The 27,383-nt window shown below is 41.3% G+C and overlaps 3 protein-coding genes and 1 long non-coding RNA gene across 5 annotated transcripts; 3 read left to right on the top strand and 1 right to left on the bottom strand.

Annotated features, from left to right (window-relative positions):
• Window positions 1–4,200: 4,200 nt before the first annotated feature.
• On the top strand, window positions 4,201–8,150 carry LOC311027895 (keratin, type II cytoskeletal 8-like). Of its 2 annotated transcripts, none has more exons than XM_084032111.1 (9): window positions 4,201–4,645; window positions 5,745–5,953; window positions 6,063–6,123; window positions 6,243–6,338; window positions 6,477–6,641; window positions 6,757–6,882; window positions 6,971–7,191; window positions 7,286–7,344; window positions 7,452–8,150. In XM_084032111.1, the coding sequence occupies exons 1-9, from the start codon at window positions 4,277–4,279 to the stop codon at window positions 7,571–7,573; spliced, it is 1,428 nt and encodes a 475-aa protein (XP_083888237.1). In that variant the 5' UTR covers window positions 4,201–4,276; the 3' UTR covers window positions 7,574–8,150. The 2 variants fall into 2 exon arrangements, with proteins under 2 accessions (XP_083888237.1, XP_083888236.1); XM_084032110.1 differs by having other exon boundaries at window positions 7,286–7,352; window positions 7,451–8,150.
• Window positions 7,971–13,019, bottom strand: LOC311028002. The gene is made up of 2 exons (XR_014598672.1): window positions 11,591–13,019; window positions 7,971–8,870 (listed from the first exon to the last, which is right to left on the bottom strand). It is a non-coding gene; the product is annotated as an uncharacterized lncRNA (long non-coding RNA).
• Window positions 13,020–14,335: 1,316 nt separating this feature from the next.
• On the top strand, window positions 14,336–17,543 carry LOC311027892 (keratin, type II cytoskeletal 8-like). Its single transcript, XM_084032105.1, has 9 exons — window positions 14,336–14,743; window positions 15,549–15,757; window positions 15,866–15,926; window positions 16,026–16,121; window positions 16,259–16,423; window positions 16,539–16,664; window positions 16,750–16,970; window positions 17,065–17,123; window positions 17,231–17,543. Exons 1-9 carry the CDS (start codon window positions 14,351–14,353, stop codon window positions 17,350–17,352), a joined length of 1,452 nt encoding a protein of 483 aa, XP_083888231.1. The 5' UTR covers window positions 14,336–14,350; the 3' UTR covers window positions 17,353–17,543.
• A 5,812-nt stretch (window positions 17,544–23,355) lies between these two features.
• LOC311027909 (keratin, type II cytoskeletal 8-like) lies at window positions 23,356–26,968 on the top strand. The gene is made up of 9 exons (XM_084032129.1): window positions 23,356–23,739; window positions 24,405–24,613; window positions 24,722–24,782; window positions 24,886–24,981; window positions 25,136–25,300; window positions 25,416–25,541; window positions 25,621–25,841; window positions 25,936–25,994; window positions 26,102–26,968. Exons 1-9 carry the CDS (start codon window positions 23,371–23,373, stop codon window positions 26,221–26,223), a joined length of 1,428 nt encoding a protein of 475 aa, XP_083888255.1. The 5' UTR covers window positions 23,356–23,370; the 3' UTR covers window positions 26,224–26,968.
• The last annotated feature ends 415 nt before the right edge of the window (window positions 26,969–27,383 follow it).

Genomic DNA, 27,383 nt, shown 5'->3' with positions numbered 1-27,383 from the left:
AGGGTGTGTACCTGTGTGCAGGTGGTGAAAATGTGAGGCTCAGATTAAAATCCACTCCAACAACACTCCCTCATGATGACCACGCTCACAACCTTGAATGCCAAAACAAGCACACAGGGGTGTGGCTGTGTGTCCAAAGGCTTCAGACATTCTCTTTTGTGTTTGTTGATTATCATTCATATGGTCAATTGTTAGCTTGATAAATAGATAAGGTGTGCTATTATGTGGCATCGAAAGAAAATGTATATGTAATGTATATGCATTAATAATCCAGATTTTCATTCTTTAAGTTTTCTTTTAATTACAGGAAATAGTTTATTATTCATAAGTAATATTTAGAGGTAAATTAATTCTGAAAATTATGTTTTAACACCCAATCGTTCAAGCCTTAATGTAAAATAAGTTGCTGTTAGCACAATAATTATGAAAATAATACTAAAAAAGCATGATTGAACAAATCCTTTACAGGCGAGAGTCACTGCCCCGTGAAGTATGCAGAGACTTTTCAAACTTTCACAACCCGTGCGTCTGTGCTCCACCCGAAGACAATGCACATCAGATATGAAGGTGACTGGATCAACAAGAAGATTTGCAAAAGCTGTGTTCTCAGGATATTCAAACTGATACAGTTCTGCACTTGTGGTTAGAAGTACGCAGCGCCAGAAGTTGCAGTATATTAATGAGCAATGGAAATATCTGTGGATAATGACCACTGGACAACAGGTGTTACCGAACTGCTGCACTCACAACTACGGATTATGTTTTATGTCAAGTGTGTTAACTAAACAACTGAATTTAAAAAAAAGAAGAAGAAAGAAAAGTAAATTCCCTTGAGACATGGGAGACTGGAGCTGTTCAGCTGGTTTCAGCATCCAGAGGCAAAGCTGTCAAAACACCAGAGGGAAGTTGAGAGCCCAGTGCCCGAAGCCAGAAACAGGAAGCCATTTAAAATTTGACAAGTGGAATTCATTGTCAGTGGCCTTTGGGTGTGAAGAAATTGCCAACCATAAAAGAATGCTTCACTGTCATTTCATTTATGACACACATTCTTTCTCGAGAACCCTGTGTTTAAATTTTCAATAAAAATGCAAAGAATACGAGTCTGTCAATAAAGATGAATGAAAGAATGAACGAATATTAAGTACACTTCTTTCCTAAAAACTTCCCAGTATGTTTAGATACATGTGTAGATGTTGCAATATACAATGCTTACTTTTATTAGTAATAGAAAAGTGGTTGCATTTCCACCATCCTGCAGATTTGTATTCTGTTATGTAGTAATAGAAAAGGATGACAGTAATTACAGTGTGTGTGTGTGTGTGTGTGTGTGTGTGTGTGTGTGTGTGTGTGTGTGTCTGTTTGTTTGTGTATGTATGTGTAAATACCTTTTGGTAATACACAGAAATATGTATGTGACAAGCATGACAAAAGCCTCAGTTACCTCATTTGCACCCCCTAAAAATGCATTTTGTTGTGAACAGTACATACCAGACTCCCACAACACAAATGTACATCTTTATAATGTTACAGGAATGTGACATGAAGGGGCTGACTGCACCTCTTTGACCTTTGATCAGACCCGACTTTAAAAATTAACTCAAGACCTTAACTTTAACTTAATCCTACAATTATATCTGTACTGTGACATTAAGAGGTAAAGAATGTCAGGTGTCACAATACATGGCAGACTTCATATAGTACAGACATTTCTATACAGACATTCACAGGCTGAACATTGCTTTACTCACACTTAGCATAAAGCATGGCCTGCCAAACTACACCTGAACCACACCATAAAGGGACCACACCCAATCTACATACACTGCCTTGAGTCAAAAAGAATGTCTAAGTAGGTTACACCAAGTCATTTAGCTTTGTTTGTTGAGTTGAGATAAGACATTATACCACAAAGCATTTTATCAAAACACCAAATCCTTGCTGCTCCTTTGATGTGAAGAGTTGCCACATACTTGATAATAATAATTATAATAATAATTTGACGGTATTATTGTCGGCCTCCAGTTGTAATAAAATTTTACTGAATTTCCAGTTGACATAAAATGATTTTGTGACTTCACAGAGCAATTCTGTTATGAGGACACCAGCTGTGTGGTCGTAGAAAGTGGAGGTATTGACACTTTCAGTGGGCTTGAAGACTTTTACTTTCCACTAATATCAATAAAGTAACAAGAAGATTGAACTGAAAAGTAGATAGAAATGATCGGTGGAGTAAATTTTGATACATATTTTTTGTAAAAGGAGGTAGTGAAAGAAAGGATATGCTGTGTCATTTAGGAAACCATACGTAAAAGTTACAATTTGATCTGCAGCGTTTCTTCTTTTTCATAACAATATTCACAAGTTATTGGTGGACATACTTTGATGTGTTTCACATAAGTAATATTTTTCTTTTCTTGTGTTTCTTGCGAATTTGTTCTTTTTACATGCTTACCAAATACTTTCAGACAATTAACGTTCCCATAAGAGACAACACATTAACAGATGGATGTCAGCATTGCTCCAGACTGCAAGAACTATTTACCCTGACCCTCCCCACCTACTGACACACAAGGCCACATTTTAGTTTGTTACTCAAGGTTCATAAACGTATGAAGAACATCATTTTCTCATCAATCCAGACTTGATTAGGCTTGAGTTCCCAAAATGTGACAATCATGACAAAACTCATTACAGTTGTGATGCCTGTCAACCTTTCCTTCTAGTTGCATCAGCAACAAGATTTTCTCTCAATCCATGTTTATTGAACTACTCAAAAATGAGGCTCTTTGGGCCAGGAGTTAGGGCCTCACCCTGCATGCCCATCACTATTATGTGATTGTGATTTATTGGCAACACATTGCAGTCAAATATGTGCATCGAGTACTGGTGTTAAAGTCTGGCACAGCATGAGGAAGCAGTGTTAGAATTACAGGTATATGTATGTGTGTGCATGGGTGGTTATTGATTTTGGGCATCCCTTCAATGTAAGTCAGCAGTAAAACTAGCCCATGCATTTTCTCCAAATTGCTGTCGGCCAGCAGAGATTTGAGCTTTAGAGTAAAGTTCCACACCATGGTAGAAATTAAAGGCATGTGCATGTGAAAAGTTTGGGAAGAATGGAAAAGAATGCGGGCCTCACCTTCACCAAAGGTGCAGAGGCAACAAGTGAAGTACGACAAGTGAGTGTCCAAGTATACTCGGTGTAGTGAAAGGCGTCAAGTGAGAAAATAAAAACTCAATTGATTCATCAACAAGATTGTTTTTTCCACAGAAAACGAAATCAACGAAAACAAAATAATATGTATTATATTGTGAAGTTTGTAATTTCCGTGCCAACTTTCAGGCAGGAATAAAGGACATTGATGTGCTGTCTGTTCAAGCAAGAATCTAATGAGACATAACTATTCACTACTCAATTGGTTAATTTTTAATACAACTTTACACTGTTAATTTAGTCCTTTGTGTGTATTCATCCATAAAAATTGTGGAAGTGACATTAAAAATGTTCATGTCTGGATTATTATTTATGCATTAACATGTAACCAGCATTTTAAGGTTGTAGCTGGTTCAGATGGAACCACCATTAAACTACTTAAAGTAACAAGGTCAAACTGTGTAACATAGAAATACTAGTAAAAAAAAGTACTGGGAAACTTTTCCATATTTGGTAACTTGAAAACATTTGAAGTTGATGCAATTTCATGAACCAGTTTTGAGGACAAAGGACTTATTTTGAAGATCTTGAAGATTGATTTTTCAGCTATACTAAACTAGTATAAGTAACTAGTAACTAGAGTATAGACATTTGTTTGGTCATTGAAAAGTAAGGGAAGTCATTCACACCTAACTCATTCATAGTCCCTTCCTACCAGCCTCCATAGTCGTATAGCAGGCTACAGGGATTAGACACTGTCACTTTTTTGCTTACATAATCACATTTTCATTCCACTTCTTTACCTGTCTCTATATTCCCCTTAAAGCCTGTGCAGGGTGTGTCACAGCTTATCTTCCGACAATCCCTCCCTACCTGTTTTACAGGCCACTCTTGTCATACACAGCCAGAGGCGTGTTGCCTGAGGTGGAGGGGAGGCTGGGCAGCAAATGTGAGAGTCCAGGTTTCAGTGGCTGAAAAGGATACTCCCCCTTGCTCAGCGCAGACATAAAAGCAGGCAGAGTGTGCAGTCAGACACTCAGAGGGACTTGGCTCTCCTTTTGAAGACTGCTCATCATCTGTTCTCCTCTTCTCAAAGAGTTGAAAACCTTTACCACCGCAAACATGATGTCAAGGAAGTCATATTCAGTCTCAGGTGCTAGAAGCACCAGGAGCTCCTTTGCACCAAATAGCAGCTACTCTGTCAAAAGATCCAGCTATGGTGTTGGTGCTGGAGCTGGTGCTGGTGGAAGTTTTGGTATGTCTTCAATGGGTGGTTCTGGTATGTCTTCAATGGGTGGTTCTGGTAGCTACGGGTTCGCTTCCAGCCAAGCAGGCGGTTTTGTCCCTCCAATGATCACCGCTGTCCAAGTCAACCAGAGCCTGCTGGCCCCTCTGAATCTGGAAATTGACCCATCCATCCAGGTTGTCCGCACCCAGGAGAAAGAGCAGATCAAGACCCTCAACAACCGCTTCGCCTCCTTCATTGACAAGGTTGGTTTCTGTTCTGTGTAACTGTCTTGAGTGTCATGTAAACTGTATTATCTCATCTCATTATTATTATTATTAGCCTCATTATCTCAGTACAGACAACCTGCATTCGCGGTCTGGGCTACATATACTTCTAGCAGCTGTCAAAAGTGAATCATCCTTGTTTTTCTCCTTTGACCTGTAATGAAAAACGTTAGTTAGTAGTAAGAGCATTCTGCTCTCTAGATAAAAAGCTTACATTGGAAACTTTGTAAATCCCAAATCTACCTTAGGTAATAGTTGGTCTGTAGGCCTGTCTGAGTGTGTGGCAGAATATCTTCACTATCTACACATGGGTGGGGATTTTATTGCAGTAACATACCTGGGAGAACGGCAGAGAAAATAGGGATTTATCTGCACTATGTCCACAAAGTCTAAAGTCTGTTATTTGCACATTGCACCTATCACCTGGTTGTTACGGGCCACAAGAATGCAATGTACAGAGCAGTAAATCTAATTTCACTTTTAGGATAAAATCCCACGTCGGTGTTAAAGACACTCTAAACATTCTAAGTTGGCACTCAGACAAAAACTCACAAAACAAAGCACCGATCCATGATACTGCACTCCTTTGTCCTCTTTATCTGCCACACCTAGTTTTTTTTTATATAGCTGGAGTGACTGTGTGGCCTTCATAGCTCAAAGGAGCATGCAGAATGACTCATATGCAAAGAAGAGAAACAATATGTGAAACACATGAAGCCAAAAGCACCAGAGATCTCTGGAAACAACATACTATATACATTTTATGATCAACTGAAGATTTATATTCTGTGAAAATGAAAAGGCTGATCCCTTTTACACCTTTTAGCAATATAATTGCATGAACAGCAAGCAGGTTGTCATGAGTTACGGTTGTCAAAACTAGGGTGTGGCAATGAGGATATAGCTATATATGCAGTCATGTAGATTAAGGTGAGGCCTTTTAAAACCTGACACCACAATTACAAATACTTTGTGCAATGATTGCTCCCACTAGAAGTGATACGTTAAAAATAAAAGTGTTTTAAACATTTTGAAATGTCAATTACTGACAATTACTCCCGGTTTTGTGCATCCACAGGTACGTTTCCTTGAGCAGCAGAACAAGATGCTGGAGACCAAATGGAGCCTCCTGCAGGACCAGACCACCACCCGCTCAAACATCGAGGGCATGTTCGAGGCCTACATTGCCAACCTGCGCAGACAGCTCGATGGAATGGGCAATGAGAAGGTCAAGCTGGATGGAGAGCTGAGGAACATGCAGGGCCTGGTTGAGGACTTCAAGAGGAAGTGAGAGCTTGCATGACATTGTCACTAATTTCAACTATGCCTTTTATATCACGAGAACATTATAAAAAATGGAGCAGATGTACTAAAGCATTGTCTTCTGTTCCAAAAGGTACGAAGATGAAATCAACAAACGTGCAGCTGCAGAGAACGAGTTTGTGCTCCTGAAGAAGGTGATTGATCACGAAGGCCATTATTTATTTTTTTATCCTGGGGTTGAATACAATTTGACAAATTATAAAAATTATTATAATATAACAATTATTCTGTTTCAACATGTTTGTCTTTCCAGGATGTCGATGCTGCCTACATGAACAAGGTTGAGCTGGAAGCCAAAGCTGATGCTCTTCAGGATGAGATCAACTTCCTCAGGGCCGTCTATGAGGCTGTATGTATCGCTAATATAGAACAATTCAACTTACTACAATACTGTTTGAGTTGAAGATGATGATCTTCCACTCATTGTAAACATCAGCCATAAACGAAAAAGACTTAACATGTTGTTCAACAACCATTGGTTCTGTAGGAGCTTCTTGAGCTGCAAGGCCAGATCAAGGACACCTCCGTCATCGTGCAGATGGACAACAGCCGCAACCTGGACATGGATTCTATTGTGGCTGAAGTGCGTGCTCAGTATGAGGACATTGCTAACCGCAGCAAGACTGAGGCAGAGACCTGGTACAAACAGAAGGTGAGTTAACAGAATTGTTGATTTCTATCTCAATGTCTTTTATGTACACTTGCAAAACCTCTCCCAACCTTCTGGATCATGTTCTTGATGCACCTTGTTGCATTTGTCACAATAGTATGAGGAGATGCAGAGCTCTGCTGGACAGTACGGTGATGACCTGCGGACAACCAAGACTGAGATTTCTGAGCTGAACCGCATGATCGCCCGTCTTCAGAATGAGATTGAGGCCGTCAAGGGACAGGTATTGTTCAAGACCTACTGTTTACAGGCATTCATTCACACTTCAAGAGGATTTGCAGTCACTAAACCATCAACAACATCTTCCACAGAGGGCCAGTCTTGAGGCTCAGATCGCAGAGGCTGAGGAGCGTGGAGAGCTGGCAGTGAAGGATGCCAGGCTCCGCATCAGGGACCTGGAGGATGCTCTGCAGAGAGCCAAGCAGGACATGGCCCGCCAGGTGCGTGAATACCAGGAGCTGATGAACGTCAAGCTGGCCCTGGACATCGAAATCGCCACTTACAGGAAACTGCTGGAAGGAGAGGAGAGCAGGTGGGATAAACTTGAATATTTAATATAGTTTCATGGATGCTGCATTAGCTTCAACTCTGAATTAAGCACTGACCCCTCATTATTTCACCATTAGACTGGCTAGCGGAGGTGCTAGTGCAACCATCCACGTGCAGCAGAGCTCTGGAGGTGGTGGTGGTGGTAAGTTTCATATCTTATACATCATGATAATTCATACCTGAACCACCAGAACTCACTGATGGATGGATAAATGATAAATCGTCAATTTTCTTCTGCTCCAGGATTCTCCAGCTCCAGCTCCGGCGGTGGGTTCGGCTTCGGTGGCAGCAGCATGTCTGGTGGTTATGGCGGTACCGTAACCAAGTCCACAGTCTCAACAAGCAGTAGCAGGAGAGTCTATTAAAAAGGAGAGCCGTCCCTCTTCCCCATCACAAACCCTTGAATTGGACCTTAATCTGTACCCATCCATGGTGCTATGCAATACTGTTAACCATTTTCAACGAGACAGCTCAATAAATTGCGTTACACAAATAAGAAAGGGAAAAAAACAGTGTTCAAACTAAGCAAGGGCAGCATTTGAAAATCTGTACTCTGTCTTGTCATCTTAGATACTTTTTGTACTGCAGTGCACTGACAAACTGCTCTGAAATAAAGTCCTGGAGTGATATGTGCAGGAAGACAAATGATCCAAGCATTTGAGTGATTTGATAAGGGGAGCAAGTCACTGACCAGATCAGATCAAATTAAAAAGATGTATAATTTGTGTGACTTTACATGTTTACAGTTACGCTTGGAACTGATTGTCTACTGGATTGTTCTTTTTAATGATCTGTCAAATGGTTCCGTGTTTAGTTTTTCACTCCTTTGCCTCCAAGATAACACTAAGTTGAAACCAGATTTATTTAAAAAAAGCCTTTCTACCAAAACGACTCATGAATGTTGCAGCAAATGAAATCAAATAAATCTGACAGTTAAAAGAATTGTCTCTTCTTGAAACAGCTGATGTTTTTAATAACAGTAAATGTCATTTCCACACAGAGATTTAATGTAAAAACAGTGCTACTTTTCTCACTTCCTGCTTGGTTTAACAATCTGCGAGACACTTACTGCAATTTGGTAACTTTGAAAGAATGAAAATAACAAAATAATAACTACAGTTTTGGTCTCTGAGTGTCAGTATTACTGTGCTAATGGCATTGAGCTATTGAAATTTGATTTCTCTTAGATAGAGGGCATTTATTTCATCTCATCTCATCTCATCTTCAACCGCTTATCCGGTGTCGGGTCACGGGGGCAGCAGCTTTAGCAGGAGACCCCAAACTTCCCTTTCCTAGGCCACAACAGCTAACTCTGACTGGGGGATCCCGATGCGGTCCCAGGCCAGTGTGGAGATATAATCTCTCCACCTAGTCCTGGGTCTTCCACATGGCCTCCTCCCAACTGGTCGCACCCAGGGGGCATCCTTACCAGATGCCTGAACCACCTCAGCTGTCTCCTTTAGATGCAAAGGAGCAGCAGCTCTACTCCGAGTCCCTCATGGATGACTGAGCTTCTCACAGACGCTGGCCACCCGCCTGAGGAAACTCATTCCGGCCGTTTGTACCTGCGATCTAGTTCTTTTGATCATGTCCCATCCCTCATTACCATAGGTTAGGGTAGGAACGAGGATTGTCCGGTAGATCGAGAGCTTTGCCTTCTGGCTCAGGTCAGCAACGGTGCGGTACTGCGAATGCAATATCGCCCCCACTGCTCCAATTATCCGGCCTATCTCATGTTCCATTGTCCCACTTGGGTTAAGGACTCATTCCCTACCCAGAGCAGGAAATCCACTGGTTTCCTGCTGAGCAAAGTCCTCTTTGGTGTTTCAATCTACAATATGAACAGCTGTTCACTTTGACTTTAGCATATCAATTGTTTAGATGAATTGTTAGAATTGTCTCTTAATTTGTTCATTTTAGATTTGTACTTTTTCACTGAACTCATGTAACATACTGGTTGCTTTCACTTTCTTAAAACAGTGTGACATTTAACTTGATAAGCAGGAACCCGTTGAAGGCACTCTTTGATATGTCAGTTAGGTTTGCAATAATAGATACATGCCTCAAGGACACCACCCATACATTTAACATTTAATATTACATTTCTGTAAATTCATGTCAGCGATAACTGAACAGTGAGACTTGGTTGCGTGCAAGTCCAACCTCTTTACGGGGCAGTCCCAGCCCGAGAAGATAAAATGTGAAAATGAGATCCTACAAGAGCTCATTCTTTCCAAGCCCAGCGCTGCCATACTTTACCTGTGACCTGAATAAATACTATCTGTACTATATACTATCTGTGAACTGAAGAGTTCTCTGGTTTGTACTTGGGCTTCCAACAAAAGAATTGGGTTAATAAGTTTAGATTCAGCGTTATTGTTATTGTGCAGAATACGTATAATAATAAGTACAAAATGGCGTTGGTATCTAAAAGTGCAAAAAGCAGAAAGTGCAATGTAAAACACAACAACAGTCTACACTGTTGTTGAACATGATTTGTGTTCTGACATACTGTGTAAAGCATTCGTAAATTTGGCAGTAAAAATCCATTGTTTTGGTCTTGGTTGAGCTTGTGTGTAAAATAAGTTCAAACATTTAAAATGTGTGTTAACTGTATGCATTTTGTACGACAAGATAACGTGCTAACAACCTGCATTTATGCTAGCTAACTTCCCATGAATGTTGCATTTATCTTTCTAATTAATCCATCCCAACGTGTGACATTGCTTTGCTAAGGTCCTTAGGGTGATGGCTGTTGATGGTTATTGTTGGTTCATTTTACATTGGCCAAATTGTCATCCTATGGCCAGGGCCGTAGCCAGGATTTCAAAATTAGTGAGGTCCGTCCCAGGAAAGACACCCCTTTTAGCAGTTTTTGCACAAACCATACCAAAATGTCACCTACAAAAAAAGTACACTGATACACTTGTTGGCAAAAAGAAAATGTTTTTATTGTGCTAGCAGTGTCTGTGTGTGTGTGTGTGTGTGCGTGTGCCTGTGTGTATGTGTGTGTGTGTGTGTCAGTCAGTCATCCTCCACATGCTCCTCTCTCTGCATTGGCCCTCTGAAATGACATAGAATACACAAACATAAGTTAAAATGATCACCCCGAGTACATTTGCAACAGAGAATCTGTATAACATGAATTACCTTTTGGAGTTGAAGGCTTTCTATCCTTCTGTTTCCTCTGCTCATTCTCCCCTTCTCTGTCCTCATTTTCACACGGCCTGTTTTTCTTTTGAACAAATGAATCCAACGTAATCTGTTGAATTTTTTTTCTTTTTGACATTTTTCACTCTTCAGACAGTCACTGATTTGTTTTTTTTTCTTCTATAGGGGGAATCAAAAGAGGTTGATTAGACCTTATTGATTATATACATAGGCCTTACATTATAAGCCTATGGCCTATGAGAGAGAGACTGTTCTCATCATGATCACTTATTATCTTATTGTTTACACACACATACACACACTTGCTACGCTATGAGCCTCTGTTGCCATGGTTACCAACTCGCGGTGAGATACCGCCAGGGCAGCCGGCAAAATGTTTTATCTCGGGAGTCGGACGTTTAGCGTTCCCGTGACCGTCCACAATATATTTTGCCGACCTCCCCCAAGTTTTACTGTCGCTCTCTCGTCTACTTGAATGTCACCCGGTCTGACTGCTGTCTGCCGGACTCCATCCGAATGCTACTCATACTTTCGGCTACTTAGCCTACTGTGTCGACTAAGACCGAAAATAGTGGATCAATACTGCAAGTTTACACTGTTGGATCGCGTCGATCATTGGTTTAACTTGTTCTGCTTGTAGCATAATATTTAAAAGCTGTCACTCACCTGTGAACTCGCAGTGTTGTCTGTGGTCATCTCTTCTGTAAATTTCCCGCGACTTCTGCCGATAGATAACTTCCTGTGGTTTCAAAATAAAAGCTGTCCGGTGGTGGTGTGTTAATATGCTGTTCGGGGCCCACTTTTTTTTTTTCTCAGAAATGTTTTACCGAGGTCCGGACCTCGGTGACCTCATAGCTGGCTACGGCCTGGCCTATGGGTGTTTGTTGATCGGGTAGTTTGGCTAAGCTAGCGGTGGGTCATAGAGGAAGTAAACACGTTGCTTGACCCGGATGTTTGCCGTTGCTATGACAACAAGTGAAAACTACCGCTAGCATCTTAGCCCAATCACCCGATCAATAAACACTAATACATTTGGCCCATATAAAATTAACCAACAATAACCATAAACAGCCATCACCCTAAGGATTGTCACACTTTGGGATGGATTAATTAGAAAAATAAATGTGACATTCATGGGAAGTTAGCTAGCATAAATGCCGGTTGTTACATCATAATAAAATTTGCTATTTTTAGATGACAATTTCGAAGACAACTAGCAAATTTGCTCATTTTAAATATTTTTTTCCCAGAATATTGCCCACCTCTCTTGGCTCCGTTTTTTTACGACAGTGACCCTAATACGCTGTCGAAATTTTGTGTCAAAGCAACAAGAAATGTGTTCATTGTATAGCTTACAGAGAGGGATGTGTTAAGAGTTTAGGAACATTTTTGAAAATGATGAAAAAATTGTCATAGAAATCGTAAAAAACTGTAAAGAACCTAGACACCTGAGTCTGTTTCCTAGATAGGATTCAGCTCTGATTGATCTATTTGCATAACTTCATTCAGCTGTTTCTCAGTAGCAGTGGAAAACAATACAGGGGGTATATTTTTGTGTTTCATTCTACAATATGATAAGCTGTTCACTTTTATTTTAGTCATTGTAGAACATGATGTTATCTGTTCTGACGAACTGTGTTAAAGTATTTGTTAATTTGTCAGTACAAAACCCTGTGTTTTGGTCTTGGTTGAGCTTGTGTGTAGAAGAAGTTCAAGCATTTAAAATGTGTGTAAACTGTATGCATTTTGTGTCAAAGCAAGAAATGTGTTAATTGTATAGCTTACACAGACTGATGTTGTGCTAAATGGGTTAGGAGTTTCGGAAAATTGTTAAACGTTTTTGAAAAAATTGTCATAGAATCGTAAAAAACTGTAAACTCAGATAAGACGGAAGCTATTGTACGTGGGCCAAAACTTGCCATTGCCTCAAACACTACCATAAGAAACCCCAGAGTTATATTTAATGAGCACCTGTCCTTTAAATCACATATTTAACACACTACAAGACAACCTTCTTTCACCTGCATAACATTGCTAAAATCAGGCCCATCCTTTCTCAAAAAGATATGGGAAAAACTAGTCCTTGCATTTGTTACCTCACGGTGGATTATTGCAATTCCTTATTGCTTTCAGCCATCAAGCTCCTCTTCTGTTGAACATCTTCCGATTTTGGTTCGGGAGGCAGGCACCGTTCACACATTTAAGAGTAGGCTTAAAACTTTCCTCTTTGACAATTCTTATAGTTAAACACAAGAGTAATAAGCATGGTGGCAGGGAAGTGGTGACTGGGGGTTTGAAACCCAACTGCTGCTTTATCAGTTGGCCGAATGTGTGTCATTCTTGATGGAAAATAGCCACGCATTTGTTTCAGTATATTTGAAATTGTCGAGAAAAATGTCTTATACTTGCAGTTTATTAACCTTGTCGGCATCTAGCAAGGTAGCTGGTTAATAAAACTCACGAGCCAGTGTGGATGCACAATGCAAAAAAATTCACACCACTCAACAGGAGTGTCTGCCCCTGACTCAGGTATACAAACCACATTTGCCCCACATTTCTCATGCATAAATGAAAGTACCTGGAATTGTTTAATTGATTGTAATGAAAATATTCAAGAGACACAGGGAAAGGGAAAGACAAAGAAACACAAGGAAAAGGAGGCAGAAGTACTTCTGATCCCAATAGCACACCACCTCAATGGGAGTGTCCAGGGGACCAACTGGGGTTGTCAGGGTGGGCCTGAAGATCGTCTTTGCTGTTGTTGCTGCTGGTTTTTCCACATTTCTGCAGTGTCTGTTGCATGCTCTCAGTTCACTATTTCTTTGTGATCTTTGCGACAGATTTGAATGGAATTTGACTTCCCCATGTGGGTCCTGATCATGCAGGATGACTATCACCAAAACAGTCCAGTCAACAAGTTGCTTTTCTGTCAGTCTGTATAACTTTATGTGTACTCATCTTGATTAATTTGAAAACATCAGGGTTAACAACCTGACAATGTTCCGGACCAAATGAAATAAATATATGGGTGTTCTTGGTGATACGGAATTTTTACATCAGATCATAATTTAATCCAATCCAACCATTAAAATGCACTAGAACTAGCAAACAAAGACACAAAGACACAAAAAGGAACAAGAAAGACAAGCTTTCTTGTTCCTTTTTATTATTATTGCAAATTTGATACTTACCACCTAAAATGAATTCCTCCAACATACTCCATGGACATAAACCTAGTCTGTGATTTAGAGGATAATCTGATGGATATAGTGGGAAAGAAAGGAAATGACCCCTGCAAAAGTACCAACAATGCCAAGATTTAAAAAAACATAAAACATGTTATCTCTATAGGACATGGTTTAAGACTAGATAAAAGTACATCCAGAACCTTACTTCAAGGAAACTCGAACATACAAAAGTAGAACTGAACATTGAATGCATCATAAGGATTATACATACTCTAATATAGTTTACAATGAAACTACTTGAGTGAACCAGTTAAGGTGTTTGTTTGTTTTGAAATTTAATAATCCAGGATTAAGTTGCAACCTTTTCTGCAGTTTATTTGAGTGTATCCCTTACCTCCAATACCACTTTCACTGCCCTGTGATCACTAAAAAACTACGCAGCTTGCTTATATAATCACATTTTCATTCCACTGTCTTGCCTGTCACTCTACCCCCCTTTAGCCTGTCAGGGTGCAGGGCGTGTCACAGCTCGTCTTCTGACAAAGCCCCATACCTGTTTTACAGGCCACTCTTGTCATACACAGCCAGGGGCGTGTAGCCTGAGGTGGAGGGGAGAGTCCGGGTTTCACTGGCTGAAAAGGATACTCCCCCTTGCTCGGCGCAGACATAAAAGCAGGCAGAGTGTGGAGTCAGACACTCAGAGGGACTTGGCTCTCCTTTTGAAGACTGCTCATCATCTGTTCTCCTCTTCTCAAAGAGTTGAAAACCTTAACCACCGCAAACATGATGTCAAGGAAGTCATATTCAGTCTCAGGCGGTAGCAGCACCAGGAGCTCCTTTGCACCAACTAGCAGCTACTCTGTCAAAAGATCCAGCTATGGTGTTGGTGCTGGAGCTGGTGCTGGTGGAAGTTTTGGTATGTCTTCAATGGGTGGTTCTGGTATGTCTTCAATGGGTGGTTCTGGTATGTCTTCAATGGGTGGTTCTGGTAGCTACGGGTTCGCTTCCAGCCAAGCAGGTGGTTTTGTCCCTCCAATGATCACCGCTGTCCAAGTCAACCAGAGCCTGCTGGCCCCTCTGAATCTGGAAATTGACCCATCCATCCAGGTTGTCCGCACCCAGGAGAAAGAGCAGATCAAGACCCTCAACAACCGCTTCGCCTCCTTCATTGACAAGGTTGGTTTCTGTTCTGTGTAACTGTCTTGTGTGTCATGTAAACTGTATTAGCCTCATTATCTCAGTACAGACAACCTGCCTTCTTGGCTACATTTACTTGTTTTTCTCCTTCAACCTGGAGTAAACAGGTAAAAATTGAATACTGTATAATAAGAGCATTCTTCTCACTAGATGGAAAGCTGACTAAGTAGGACAGCCGTGTCTCTGTGTTGTATGCATCAATGAGTAACAGTCTCTGGGATTAAGAAAGTTTTGACAAATATTTAAGTCTGTCCCTGATTGTGACCCCATCTTACACTGGCAAGTCCATCCAAAAATTAATTTAAGGTTATCAAAATATCTGCCCACTATCTAAACATGGGAGGGGATTTTATTGCAGTGGAGAACGGCAGATCTGCACTATGTCCACAAAGTGTAAAGTCTGTTTACATATTTCACCTATGACCTGGTTGTTATGGGTAACAAGATGCGCATGTGTTGCGCAGAGAAGTGAATCCACTTTCACTTGTCTTTCATTCTAAAATGCCTGTATTAATGTTTGCATGAAAGTTCGATAAGGAGATTACCTTTATGAAGAGTGAGACTTTCTAAACAAGTTGGCACTCTGGACAAAATATTACAAAAGAAAGGACTCGGGCCTTTTCAAAATCTGATAGCACAATGATGACACTTTCTGTACTGAAAGCTCCCATGTATATATTTATACCAAAAGGTCGATTTCAGCAGGTATAAACCACAATTATACTAGTATACACTAGTATAATTCTTCTCAACCGACAACTGACAATCTTCCATGTCTACCCAGGTGCGTTTCCTTGAGCAGCAGAACAAGATGCTGGAGACCAAATGGAGCCTCCTGCAGGACCAGACCACCACCCGCTCCAACATCGAGGGAATGTTCGAGGCCTACATTGCCAACCTGCGCAGACAGCTCGATGGAATGGGCAATGAGAAGGTCAAGCTGGAGGGAGAGCTGAGGAACATGCAGGGCCTGGTTGAAGACTTCAAGAGGAAGTGAGAGCTTGCATGACATTGTCACTAGTTACAACTATGCCTTTTATATCGCGAGAATATGTTAAAAATGGAGCAGATGTACTAAAGCATTGTCTTCTGTTCCAAAAGGTATGAAGATGAAATCAACAAACGTGCAGCTGCAGAGAACGAGTTTGTGCTCCTGAAGAAGGTGATTGATCACGAAGGCCATACATTTTTTTTTATCCTGGGGTTGAATACAATTTGACAAATTGTAACTCTTTCTGTTTCAACATGTTTGTCTTTCCAGGATGTCGATGCTGCCTACATGAACAAGGTTGAGCTGGAAGCCAGAGCTGATGCTCTTCAGGATGAGATCAACTTCCTCAGGGCCGTCTATGAGGCTGTATGTATCTCTAATATCAAACAATTCAACTTACTACAATACTGTTTGAGTTGAAGATGATGATCTTCCACTGATTGTAAACATCAGCCATAAACGAAAAAAACGTAACTGTTGGTCAACAACCATTGGTTCTGTAGGAGCTTCTTGAGCTGCAAGGCCAGATCAAGGACACCTCCGTCATCGTGCAGATGGACAACAGCCGCAACCTGGACATGGATTCTATTGTGGCTGAAGTGCGTGCTCAGTATGAGGACATTGCTAACCGCAGCAAGACTGAGGCAGAGACCTGGTACAAACAGAAGGTGAGTTAACAGAATTGTTGATTTCTATCCCAATGTCTTTTATGTACACTTGCAAAACCTCTCCCAACCTTCTGGATCATGTTCTTGATGCATCTTGTTGCATTTATCACAATAGTATGAGGAGATGCAGAGCTCTGCTGGACAGTACGGTGATGACCTGCGCACAACCAAGACTGAGATTTCTGAGCTGAACCGCATGATCGCCCGTCTTCAGAATGAGATTGAGGCCGTCAAGGGACAGGTATTTTTCAAGACCTACTGTTTACAGGTATTCATTCACACTTCAAGAGGATTTGCAGTCAATAAACCATCAACATCTTCCACAGAGGGCCAGTCTTGAGGCTCAGATCGCAGAGGCTGAGGAGCGTGGAGAGCTGGCAGTGAAGGATGCCAGGCTCCGCATCAGGGACCTGGAGGATGCTCTGCAGAGAGCCAAGCAGGACATGGCCCGCCAGGTGCGTGAATACCAGGAGCTGATGAACGTCAAGCTGGCCCTGGACATCGAAATCGCCACTTACAGGAAACTGCTGGAAGGAGAGGAGAGCAGGTGGGATAAATTTGAATATTTAATGTAGTTTCATGGATGCTGCATTAGCTTCAACTCTGAATTAAGCACTGACCCCTCATTATTTCACCATTAGACTGGCTAGCGGAGGTGCTAGTGCAACCATCCACGTGCAGCAGAGCTCTGGAGGTGGTGGTGGTAAGTTTCATATCTTATACATCTTCATGATAATTCATACCTGAACCACCAGAATTCACTGATGGATGGATAAATGATAAATCGTCAATTTTCTTCTGCTCCAGGATTCTCCAGCTCCAGCTCCGGCGGTGGGTTCGGCTTCGGTGGCAGCAGCATGTCTGGTGGTTATGGCGGTACCGTAACCAAGTCCACAGTCTCAACAAGCAGTAGCAGGAGAGTCTATTAAAAAGGAGAGCCGTCCCTCTTCCCCATCACAAACCCTTGAATTAGACCTTAATCTGTACACATTCATGGTGCTATGCAATACTGTTAAGCTTTTTCAACGAGACAGCTCAATAAATTGCGTTACACAAATAAGAAAGGGAAAAAAACAGTGTTCAAACTAAGCAAGGGCAGCATTTGAAAATCTGTACTCTGACTTGTCATCTTAGATACTTTTTGTACTGCAGTTTACTGACAAACTGCTCTGAAATAAAGCCCTGAAGTGATATGTTCAGGAATGTATAATTTGTGTGACTTTACATGTTTACAGTCACGCTTGGAACTGATTGTCTACAGGATTGTTCTTTTTAATGATCTGTCAAATGGTTCCATGTTTAGTTTTTCACTCCCTTGCCTCCAAGATAACATTTTGAAACCAGATTTATTTCAAAAAAGCCTTTCTACCAAAACGACTCATGAATGTTGCAGCAAATGAAATCAAATAAATCTTACAGTTAAAAGAATTGTCTCTTATTATTGTTATAATAGTTGGAAGAAAAAGCTGATGTTGTTGCTAACAGTAAATGTCATTTCCACACAGAGATTTAATGTAAAAACAGTGCCGTGCTACTTTTTCATTTCCTGCTTGGTTTACCAATCTGCGAGACTAGCACAGTGTTTCCTGCAATTTGGTAACTTTGAAAGAATGAAAATAACAAAATAATAACTACAGTTTTGGTCTCTTTTAAAACTGTAACAAACTGAGTGCCTCCCCCCGATAGTCAGTATTACTGTGCTAATGGCATTGAGCTATAGAAATTTGATCTCACTTAAAAAAAAGGCTTTCATTTCATCTCATCTCATCTCATCTCATCTCATCTCATCTTCAACCACTTATCCGGTGTCTGGTCGCGGTAGCAGCAGCTTTAGCAGGAGACCCCAAACTTCCCTTTCCCGGGCCACAACAGCTAACTCTGACTGGGGGATCCGGATGCGGTCCCAGGCCAGTGTGGAGATATAATCTCTCCACCTAGTCCTGGGTCTTCCCCATGGCCTCCTCCCAACTGGTCGCGCCCAGGGGGCATCCTTACAAGATCCCCGAACCACCTCAGCTGTCTCCTTTAGATGCAAAGGAACAGCGGCTCTACTCCGAGTCCCTCCCTACTAAAAAAAACAACTTAGACCAGATTAGGCTGCTTGATGGTTTTAGCTGGTTTAACAAGCTGGTTGATGGTTTTAGCTGGTCTTAGCTGGTGGGTTTACATGGTTTTAGCTGGTAAAACTGAGAAAATGTAGTGCCAGCCTAAGCTGGTCTAAGCTGTTTTTTTCAGTAGGGCTCACGGATGACTGAGCTTCTCACCCTATCTCTAAGGGAGACGCCAGCCACCCTCCTGAGGAAACTCATTTTGGCCGTTTGTACCTGTGATCTAGTTCTTTTGGTCATGCATGGCCCATCCCTCATGACCATAGGTGAGGGTAGGAACGAGGATTGACCGGTAGATCGAGAGCTTTGCCTTCCGGCTCAGCTCTCTTTTCGTCACAACGGTGCAGTACAGCGAATGCAATATTGCCCCCGCTGCTCCAATTCTCCGGCCAATCTCACGTTCCATTGTCCCCTCACTTGCGAATAAGGACCCGGGGTACTTGAACTCCTTCACTTGGGTTAAGGACTCATTCCCTACCCAGACCAGGCAATCCACCGGTTTCCTGCTGAGCAAGTCCTCTTTGGTGTTTCAATCTACAATATGAACAGCTGTTCATTTTGACTTTAGCATATCAATTGTTTAGATGATTTGTTAGAATTGTCTCTTAATTTGTTCACTTTAGATTTGTACTTTTTCACTGAACTCATGTAACATACTGGTTGCTTTCACTTTCTTAAAACAGTGTGACATTTAACTTGATAAGCAGGAACCCGTTGAAGGCACTCTTTGATCTGTCAGTTAGGTTTGCAATAATAGAGACACGCCTCAAGGACACCACCCATACATGTTTAATATTACATTTCTGTAAATTCATGTCAGTGATAAGTGACCAGTGATACTTGGTTGCGTGCAAGTCCAACCTCTGTACGGGGCAGTCCCAGCCCGAGAAGATAAAATGTGACCAGCACCCGGAAATCATGCTCGCTCTGACTGAGATCCTACAAGAGCTCAGTCATTCCAAGCCCAGCGCTGCCATACTTTACCTGTGACCTGAATAAATACTATCTGTACTACTATCTGTGAACTGAAGAGTTCTCCGTTTTGTACTTGGGCTTCCAACAAAAGAATCGGGTTAATAAGTTCAGATTCAAATTTATTGTCACTGTGCAGAATACAAGTACGAAATGGCGTTGGTATCTAACATGAAGTGCAAAAAACAGAAAGTGCAATGTAAAACACAACAATTGTCTACACTGTTGTTGAACCACCTCACCAATATTGCCCACCTTTCTCGGCTCCGTTTTTTTTCGACAGTGGCCCTATTATGCCATCGTAATTTTGTGTCAAAGCAACAAGAAATGTGTTAATTGTATAGCTTACAGAGAGGGATGTTGCGCTAACTGTGTTAAGAGTTTAGGAAAATTGTTGCATGTAATGAAAAAATTGTCATAGAAATCGTAAAAAACTGTAAAGAACCGAGACACCTGAGTGTGTTTTCTAGATAGGATTCAGCTCTGATTGATCTATTTGCATAACTTCATTCAGCTGTTTCTCAGTAGCAGTGGAAAACAATACAGGGGGTATATTTGTGTTTCATTCTACAATATGATAAGCTGTTCACTTTTATTTTAGTCATTGTAGAACATGATGTTATCTGTTCTGACAAACTGTGTTAAAGTATTTGTTAATTTGTCAGTATTTGTTTTGTTTTGGTCTTGGTTGAGCTTATGTGTAAAAGCATTTAAAATTTGTGTTAACTGTATGCATTTTGTGTCAAAGCAAGAAATGTTTTAATTGTATAGCTTACACAGACGGATGTTGTGCAAAAATGGGTTAAAAGTTTAGGAAAATTGTTAAAAGTTGTTCAAAATATTGTAGAAATCCTAAAAAAACTGTAAACTCAGATAAGACGGAAGTTATTGTACTTGGGCCCAAACTTGCCATTGCCTCAAACGCTACCATAAGAAACCCCAGAGTTATATTTAATGAGGACCTGTCCTTTAAATCACACATTAAACACACTACAAGACAGCCTTCTTTCACCTGCATAACATTGCTAAAATCAGGCCCATCCTTTCTCAAAAAGATACGGGAAAAACTAGTCCTTGCATTTGTTACCTCACGGTGGATTATTACAATTCCTTATTGCTTTCAGCCATCAAGCTCCTTGTATCTACCCTGGGTTAAACGATCCACGCTTCTTACTGATGTCCACAACTACTTTATTATCTCCACAAAGTTACGGAACACCGTGAAAACTGTAACAAATAAAACACATTTTACATACATTATTTTACAGACGACTTACGCTCTCGTCTGACATTACTTGGACAGGAAGTGACGTCTCAAACTATTTTAATTTAAACATTTCAATGAATTTTGACAGCAGAACTATGAATTAAACTGCATTTAGGTTTCATCATAAATTTATGTAACCATAATAAATGAATAATTAGATATCAAATATGATATCTTCACTCTAACTTCCGGTATTGCCACGATAACTATTGCCGTATTTCGGCGGCAGCTACACTCCTCTTCTGTTGAACATCTTCCGGTTGTGGTTCAGGAGGCAGGCACCGTTCACACATTTAAGAGTAGGCTTTAAAACTTTCCTCTTTGACAATTCTTATAGTTAAAGACAAGAGTAATAAGCATGGTAGCAGGGAAGTGGTGACTGGGGGTTTGAAACCCAACTGCTGCTTTATCAGTTGGCTGAATGTATCATTCTTTGTGGAAAATAGCCACGCATGTGTTTCAGTACATTTGAAGTCCCAGAGAAAAGTATTAGCAGTTTTTTAACCTTGTCGGCATCTAGCAAGGGAGCTGGTTAATGATCATAGCTAATTAAAACCTACACCCAAGCGGTCACTCAAAAACTCAGGGGCCAGTGTGGATGCAGAATGCAAAAAAATTCAGGTATACAAACCACATTTGCCCTACATTTTTCATGCGTAAATGAAAGTACCTGGAATTGTTAAGGTGATTGTAGTTAAAATATTCAAGAGACACAGGGAGAGGGAAAGACAAAGGAACACAAGGACAAGGAGGGAGGAGTACTTTTGATCCCAACAGCACACCACCTCAATGGGAGTGTCCAGGGGACCAACTGGGTTTGTCAGGGTGGGCCTGAAGATCGTCTTTGCTGTTGTTGCTGCAGGTTTTTCTACATTTCTGCAGTGTCTGTTGCATGCTCTCAGTTCACTATTTCTTTGTGATCTTTGCGACAGATTTGAATGGAATTTGACTTCCCCATGTGGGTCCTGATCATGCAGGATGACTATCGCCAAAACAGTCCAGTCAACAAGTTGCTTGTCTGTCAGTCCGTATAACTTTATGTGTACTCATCTTGATTAATTTGAAAACATCAGGGTTACCTTGTTCCGGAGCAAATTCAAGAAATCTATGAGTATTCTTGGTGATACGGAATTTTTAAATAAAAATTTTGATAAAAGTACATCCAGAATCTTACTTCAACGAAACTTGAACATACAAAAGTAGATCTGAACTGTGAATGCTTGATATGGATTATATATACTCTAATATAGTTTACAGTGAAACTATTTGAGTGAGCTAATTAAGGTGTTTGTTTGGTTATTGAATTGCAGTGTTTGGAATAACGCCGTTTAAAAGAACGGCGTTAGATAACGCCGTTATTTTTTCAGTAAGGGGGTAATCTAACAAATTTCTGTTTCCGTCGTTACAACGCCGTTATCATTACTGAACGTTAAATGCAGTGCGTTACTATGAATTGAATTTGTCGGTTAAAAAAAAAAGTCGGGATCGTGTTCTGCTTGCGCGCTGCTCGTGCCTGGTCTCGGCAGCCTGTTGTCCGTGGAGAAATGTGCAAACTTGCTGCGAGCTGGAGCGTGAGTTGGGGCTGCTGCTGGTCTGAGTGGCGAGGGAGGGCCACGCGGTCTCCGGTGTCCCGCCGCTCTGGTGTTGGACCGGAATCCGGTGCAGCTGTGGAGCGCGGATGGTGAAGACGGTGGTGATGATGATGATGATGAACGGCCCGGCGGCTCGTGGAGGCGCCGTCATTATGTCTACTGCTGTGCGCTCTAACCCTGTTTTGTGATATATGACAGACACAGCGTCTCCCACTGTATAATTTCTCCTCAAGTTTTAATTATTCCTGCATGCGAGGTGCGGAGAATGTGATCTCAATTATTATACACAAGACTACACGCTACGCGACTATAGGAGTAGACTACAAGACTACAGTTTTCCATTTCTTTACAAGAAAATTCCAAATTCTTTGACATAAAGCAACTTTTTTTTTTACGGTAACGCAAATAGTTACTTTCCCTGGTAACTAGTTACTTTTATTATAAAGTAATTCAGTTACTAACTCAGTTACTTTTTGGAACAAGTAGTGAGTAACTATAACTAATTACTTATTTAAAGTAACATTCCCAACACTGTTGAAATGTACCAATCCACGATTAAATTGCAACCTTTTCTGCAGTTTATTTGAGTGTATCCCTTACCTCCAATATCACTTTCTCTGCCCTGTGACCACTAAAAAACTACACAGCTTGTTTATATAATCACATTTTCATTCCACTGTCTTGCCTGTCACTCTACCCCCCTTTAGCCTGTCAGGGTGCAGGGCGTGTCACAGCTTGTCTTCTGACAAAGCCCCATACCTGTTTTACAGGCCACTCTTGTCATACACAGCCAGAGGTGTGTAGCCTGAGGTGGAGGGGAGGCTGGGCAGCAAATGCGAGTGTACAGGTTTCAGTGGCTGAAAAGGATACTCCCCCTTGCTCGGCGCAGACATAAAAGCAGGCAGAGTGTGGAGTCAGACACTCAGAGGGACTTGGCTCACCTTTTGAAGACTGCTCATCATCTGTTCTCCTCTTCTCAAAGAGTTGAAAACCTTAACCACCGCAAACATGATGTCAAGGAAGTCATATTCAGTCTCAGGCGGTAGCAGCACCAGGAGCTCCTTTGCACCAACTAGCAGCTACTCTGTCAAAAGATCCAGCTATGGTGTTGGTGCTGGAGCTGGTGCTGGTGGAAGTTTTGGTATGTCTTCAATGGGTGGTTCTGGTATGTCTTCAATGGGTGGTTCTGGTAGCTACGGGTTCGCTTCCAGCCAAGCAGGCGGTTTTTTCCCTCCAATGATCACCGCTGTCCAAGTCAACCAGAGCCTGCTGGCCCCTCTGAATCTGGAAATTGACCCATCCATCCAGGTTGTCCGCACCCAGGAGAAAGAGCAGATCAAGACCCTCAACAACCGCTTCGCCTCCTTCATTGACAAGGTTGGTTTCTGTTCTGTGTAACTGTCTTGTGTGTCATGTAAACTGTATTATCTCATCTCATTATTATTATTATTAGCCTCATTATCTCAGTACAGACAACATGCATTCTCGGCTACATTTACTTCTAGCAGCTATCAAAAGTGAATAAATTTATTTTTCTCCTTCAACCTGGAGTAAACAGGTAAAATTTGAATACTGTATAATAAGAGCATTCTTCTCACTAGATGGAAAGCTGACTAAGTAGGACAGCTGTATCTCTGTGTTGTATACATCAATTAGTTACAGTCTCTGGGATTAAGAAAGTTTATAACAAATATTTAAGTCTGTCGCTGATTGTGACACCATCTTACACTGGCAAGTCCATCCAAAAATTCACTTAAGGTTATCAAAATATCTGCCCACTATCTAAACATGGGTGGGGATTTTATTGCAGTGGAGAACGGCAGCGTAAATAGGGAGCTAACTGCACTATGTCCACAAAGTGTAAAGTCTGTTTACACATTTCACCTATAACCTGGTTGTTATGGGTAACAAGAATGTGTTGTGCAGAGAAGTGAATCCACTTTCACTTGTCTTTCATTCTAAAATGCCTGTATTAGGTAGGTATAAACCACATTTATACTTAGAAAATGCTTCTCAACTGACAATCTTCCATGTCTACACAGGTGCGTTTCCTTGAGCAGCAGAACAAGATGCTGGAGACCAAATGGAGCCTCCTGCAGGACCAGACCACCACCCGCTCCAACATCGAGGGAATGTTCGAGGCCTACATTGCCAACCTGCGCAGACAGCTCGATGGAATGGGCAATGAGAAGGTCAAGCTGGAGGGAGAGCTGAGGAACATGCAGGGCCTGGTTGAGGACTTCAAGAGGAAGTGAGAGCTTGCATGACATTGTCACTAGTTACAACTATGCCTTTTATATCACGAGAACATGTTAAAAATGGAGCAGATGTACTAAAGCATTGTCTTCTGTTCCAAAAGGTATGAAGATGAAATCAACAAACGTGCAGCTGCAGAGAACGAGTTTGTGCTCCTGAAGAAGGTGGGATTGATCAAGAAGGCCATTAAATGTTTTTTTTATCCTGGTATTAAATACAATTTGACAAATTGTAACTCTTTCTGTTTCAACATGTTTGTCTTTCCAGGATGTCGATGCTGCCTACATGAACAAGGTTGAGCTGGAAGCCAGAGCTGATGCTCTTCAGGATGAGATCAACTTCCTCAGGGCCGTCTATGAGGCTGTATGTATCGCTAATATAGAACAATTTAAAATACTACCAATACTACCAACTGTTTGAGATAAAGTTGCTGCTCATCAACTCATTGTAAACATCAGATATATATATATGTACAAAAGAAAACTAGCTAAATGTGCAACAACCATTGGTTCTGTAGGAGCTTCTTGAGCTGCAAGGCCAGATCAAGGACACCTCCGTCGTCGTGGAGATGGACAACAGCCGCAACCTGGACATGGATTCTATTGTGGCTGAAGTGCGTGCTCAGTATGAGGACATTGCTAACCGCAGCAAGACTGAGGCAGAGACCTGGTACAAACAGAAGGTGAGTTAACAGAATTGTTGATTTCTAACCCAATGTCTTTTATGTACACTTGCAAAACCTTTCCCAACCTTCTGGATCATGTTCTTGATGCACCTTGTTGCATTTGTCACAATAGTATGAGGAGATGCAGAGCTCTGCTGGACAGTACGGTGATGACCTGCGCACAACCAAGACTGAGATTTCTGAGCTGAACCGCATGATCGCCCGTCTTCAGCATGAGATTGAGGCCGTCAAAGGACAGGTATTTTACTGTTTACACGCATTCATTCACACTTCAAGAGGATTTGCAGTCACTAAACCATCAACAACATCTTCCACAGAGGGCCAGTCTTGAGGCTCAGATCGCAGAGGCTGAGGAGCGTGGAGAGCTGGCAGTGAAGGATGCCAGGCTCCGCATCAGGGACCTGGAGGATGCTCTGCAGAGAGCCAAGCAGGACATGGCCCGCCAGGTGCGTGAATACCAGGAGCTGATGAACGTCAAGCTGGCCCTGGACATCGAAATCGCCACTTACAGGAAACTGCTGGAAGGAGAGGAGAGCAGGTGGGATAAACTTGAATATTTAATGTAGTTTCATGGATGCTGCATTAGCTTCAACTCTGAATTAATACCTGACCCCTCATTAATTCACCATTAGACTGGCTAGCGGAGGTGCTAGTGCAACCATCCACGTGCAGCAGAGCTCTGGAGGTGGTGGTGGTAAGTTTCATATCTTATACATCTTCATGATAATTCATACCTGAACCACCAGAACTCACTGATGGATGGATAAATGATAAATCGTCAATTTTCTTCTGCTCCAGGATTCTCCAGCTCCAGCTCCAGCGGTGGGTTCGGCTTCGGTGGCAGCAGCATGTCTGGTGGTTATGGCGGTACCGTAACCAAGTCCACAGTCTCAACAAGCAGTAGCAGGAGAGTCTATTAAAAAGGAGAGCCGTCCCTCTTCCCCATCACAAACCCTTGAATTGGACCTTAATCTGTACCCATGCATGGTGCTATGCAATACTGTTAAGCATGTGTCACAATATCAATATATTGTGTTACACTGCTACTAGTTGGGTTTCAAGGAACACTGACTGCTTTTCTTTGTTTACTATCATTCAACAAGCCTTTCTGAAGGTAAACATCGCCTTAAACACACAAGTGTCAGGTCAGGTCTTTCTGCACTGACATCCAACAAATAAGAACGGAAAAAATAAACCTGAGAACTAAAATAAATGCCTCCTACTCGTATTATTGTGAGAAATGAAAGAAAAATCTTTGAAGGGTTTCACTGAAACAGCAAGATGTCATTTTGACACTAAGACTTCACATGAGGGCAGTACTGTACCACTTTGCCACTGCATGGTTTTTAATTCCACAACATATGAAGATTCTTTCAAGACCCAGGCGATTTCAGTTGTATTTAAGAAAGTTGAACTTTTATTATGTGTAAAATGGGGCCTTCAATTTCCTGCAGTGGGAATTCTTTTAGTTTTTCTTCATGCATTTTGTTGTTGCTTAATTCTTCCATATATGGAACAAACTCTTCCTACATAACAGAGAGCTGCCTCACTGAACAGTTTGTAAATCTGACTAAAAGAATATATTTCCATCTCTGGAAGGGAAAGTCTAACAGCCTCTCATATGTATTAAGTCCCATAAACTCTTTCCCCAGACATTTGATCACATCCAAGCTGTAACACATTTATAGTTACATCATTTATAGGTGTACATATTTCTGTATGGTGCATTCAAAACTTCAATAAATCACTTATTCAAGAAATAATATTGAATGTTAATGATATTGCAGACTAGTTTATATTGATTCCAGAAATGTATCAATTTGAAATGTTTATTAATTTAGCTAAATCCACACTTAATTCAAAGTTGCAAAGATGCTCTGCAGAGAGCCGAGCAGCACATTGCCTGCCAGAAGCAGAGTACCAGGAGCTGATCAACGTCAAGCTGGCTCTGGACATTAGACTTTTATATATAAAGTACTTTCATGGCTGCAGCATTAGAATCAAATCTGAATTAAGCACTGACTCTTCATCATTCACCACTTTTTCACCCTCAATGATTACAATAATGTAGTGTGTTCAG

This window comes from Eutrigla gurnardus (assembly GCF_963514095.1).
Source record: "Eutrigla gurnardus genome assembly, chromosome: 2".
NCBI lineage: Eukaryota > Metazoa > Chordata > Actinopteri > Perciformes > Triglidae > Eutrigla > Eutrigla gurnardus.
The sequence above is the reverse complement of the archived record's forward strand: the minus strand, read 5'-3'. Positions and strand labels throughout refer to the sequence as shown.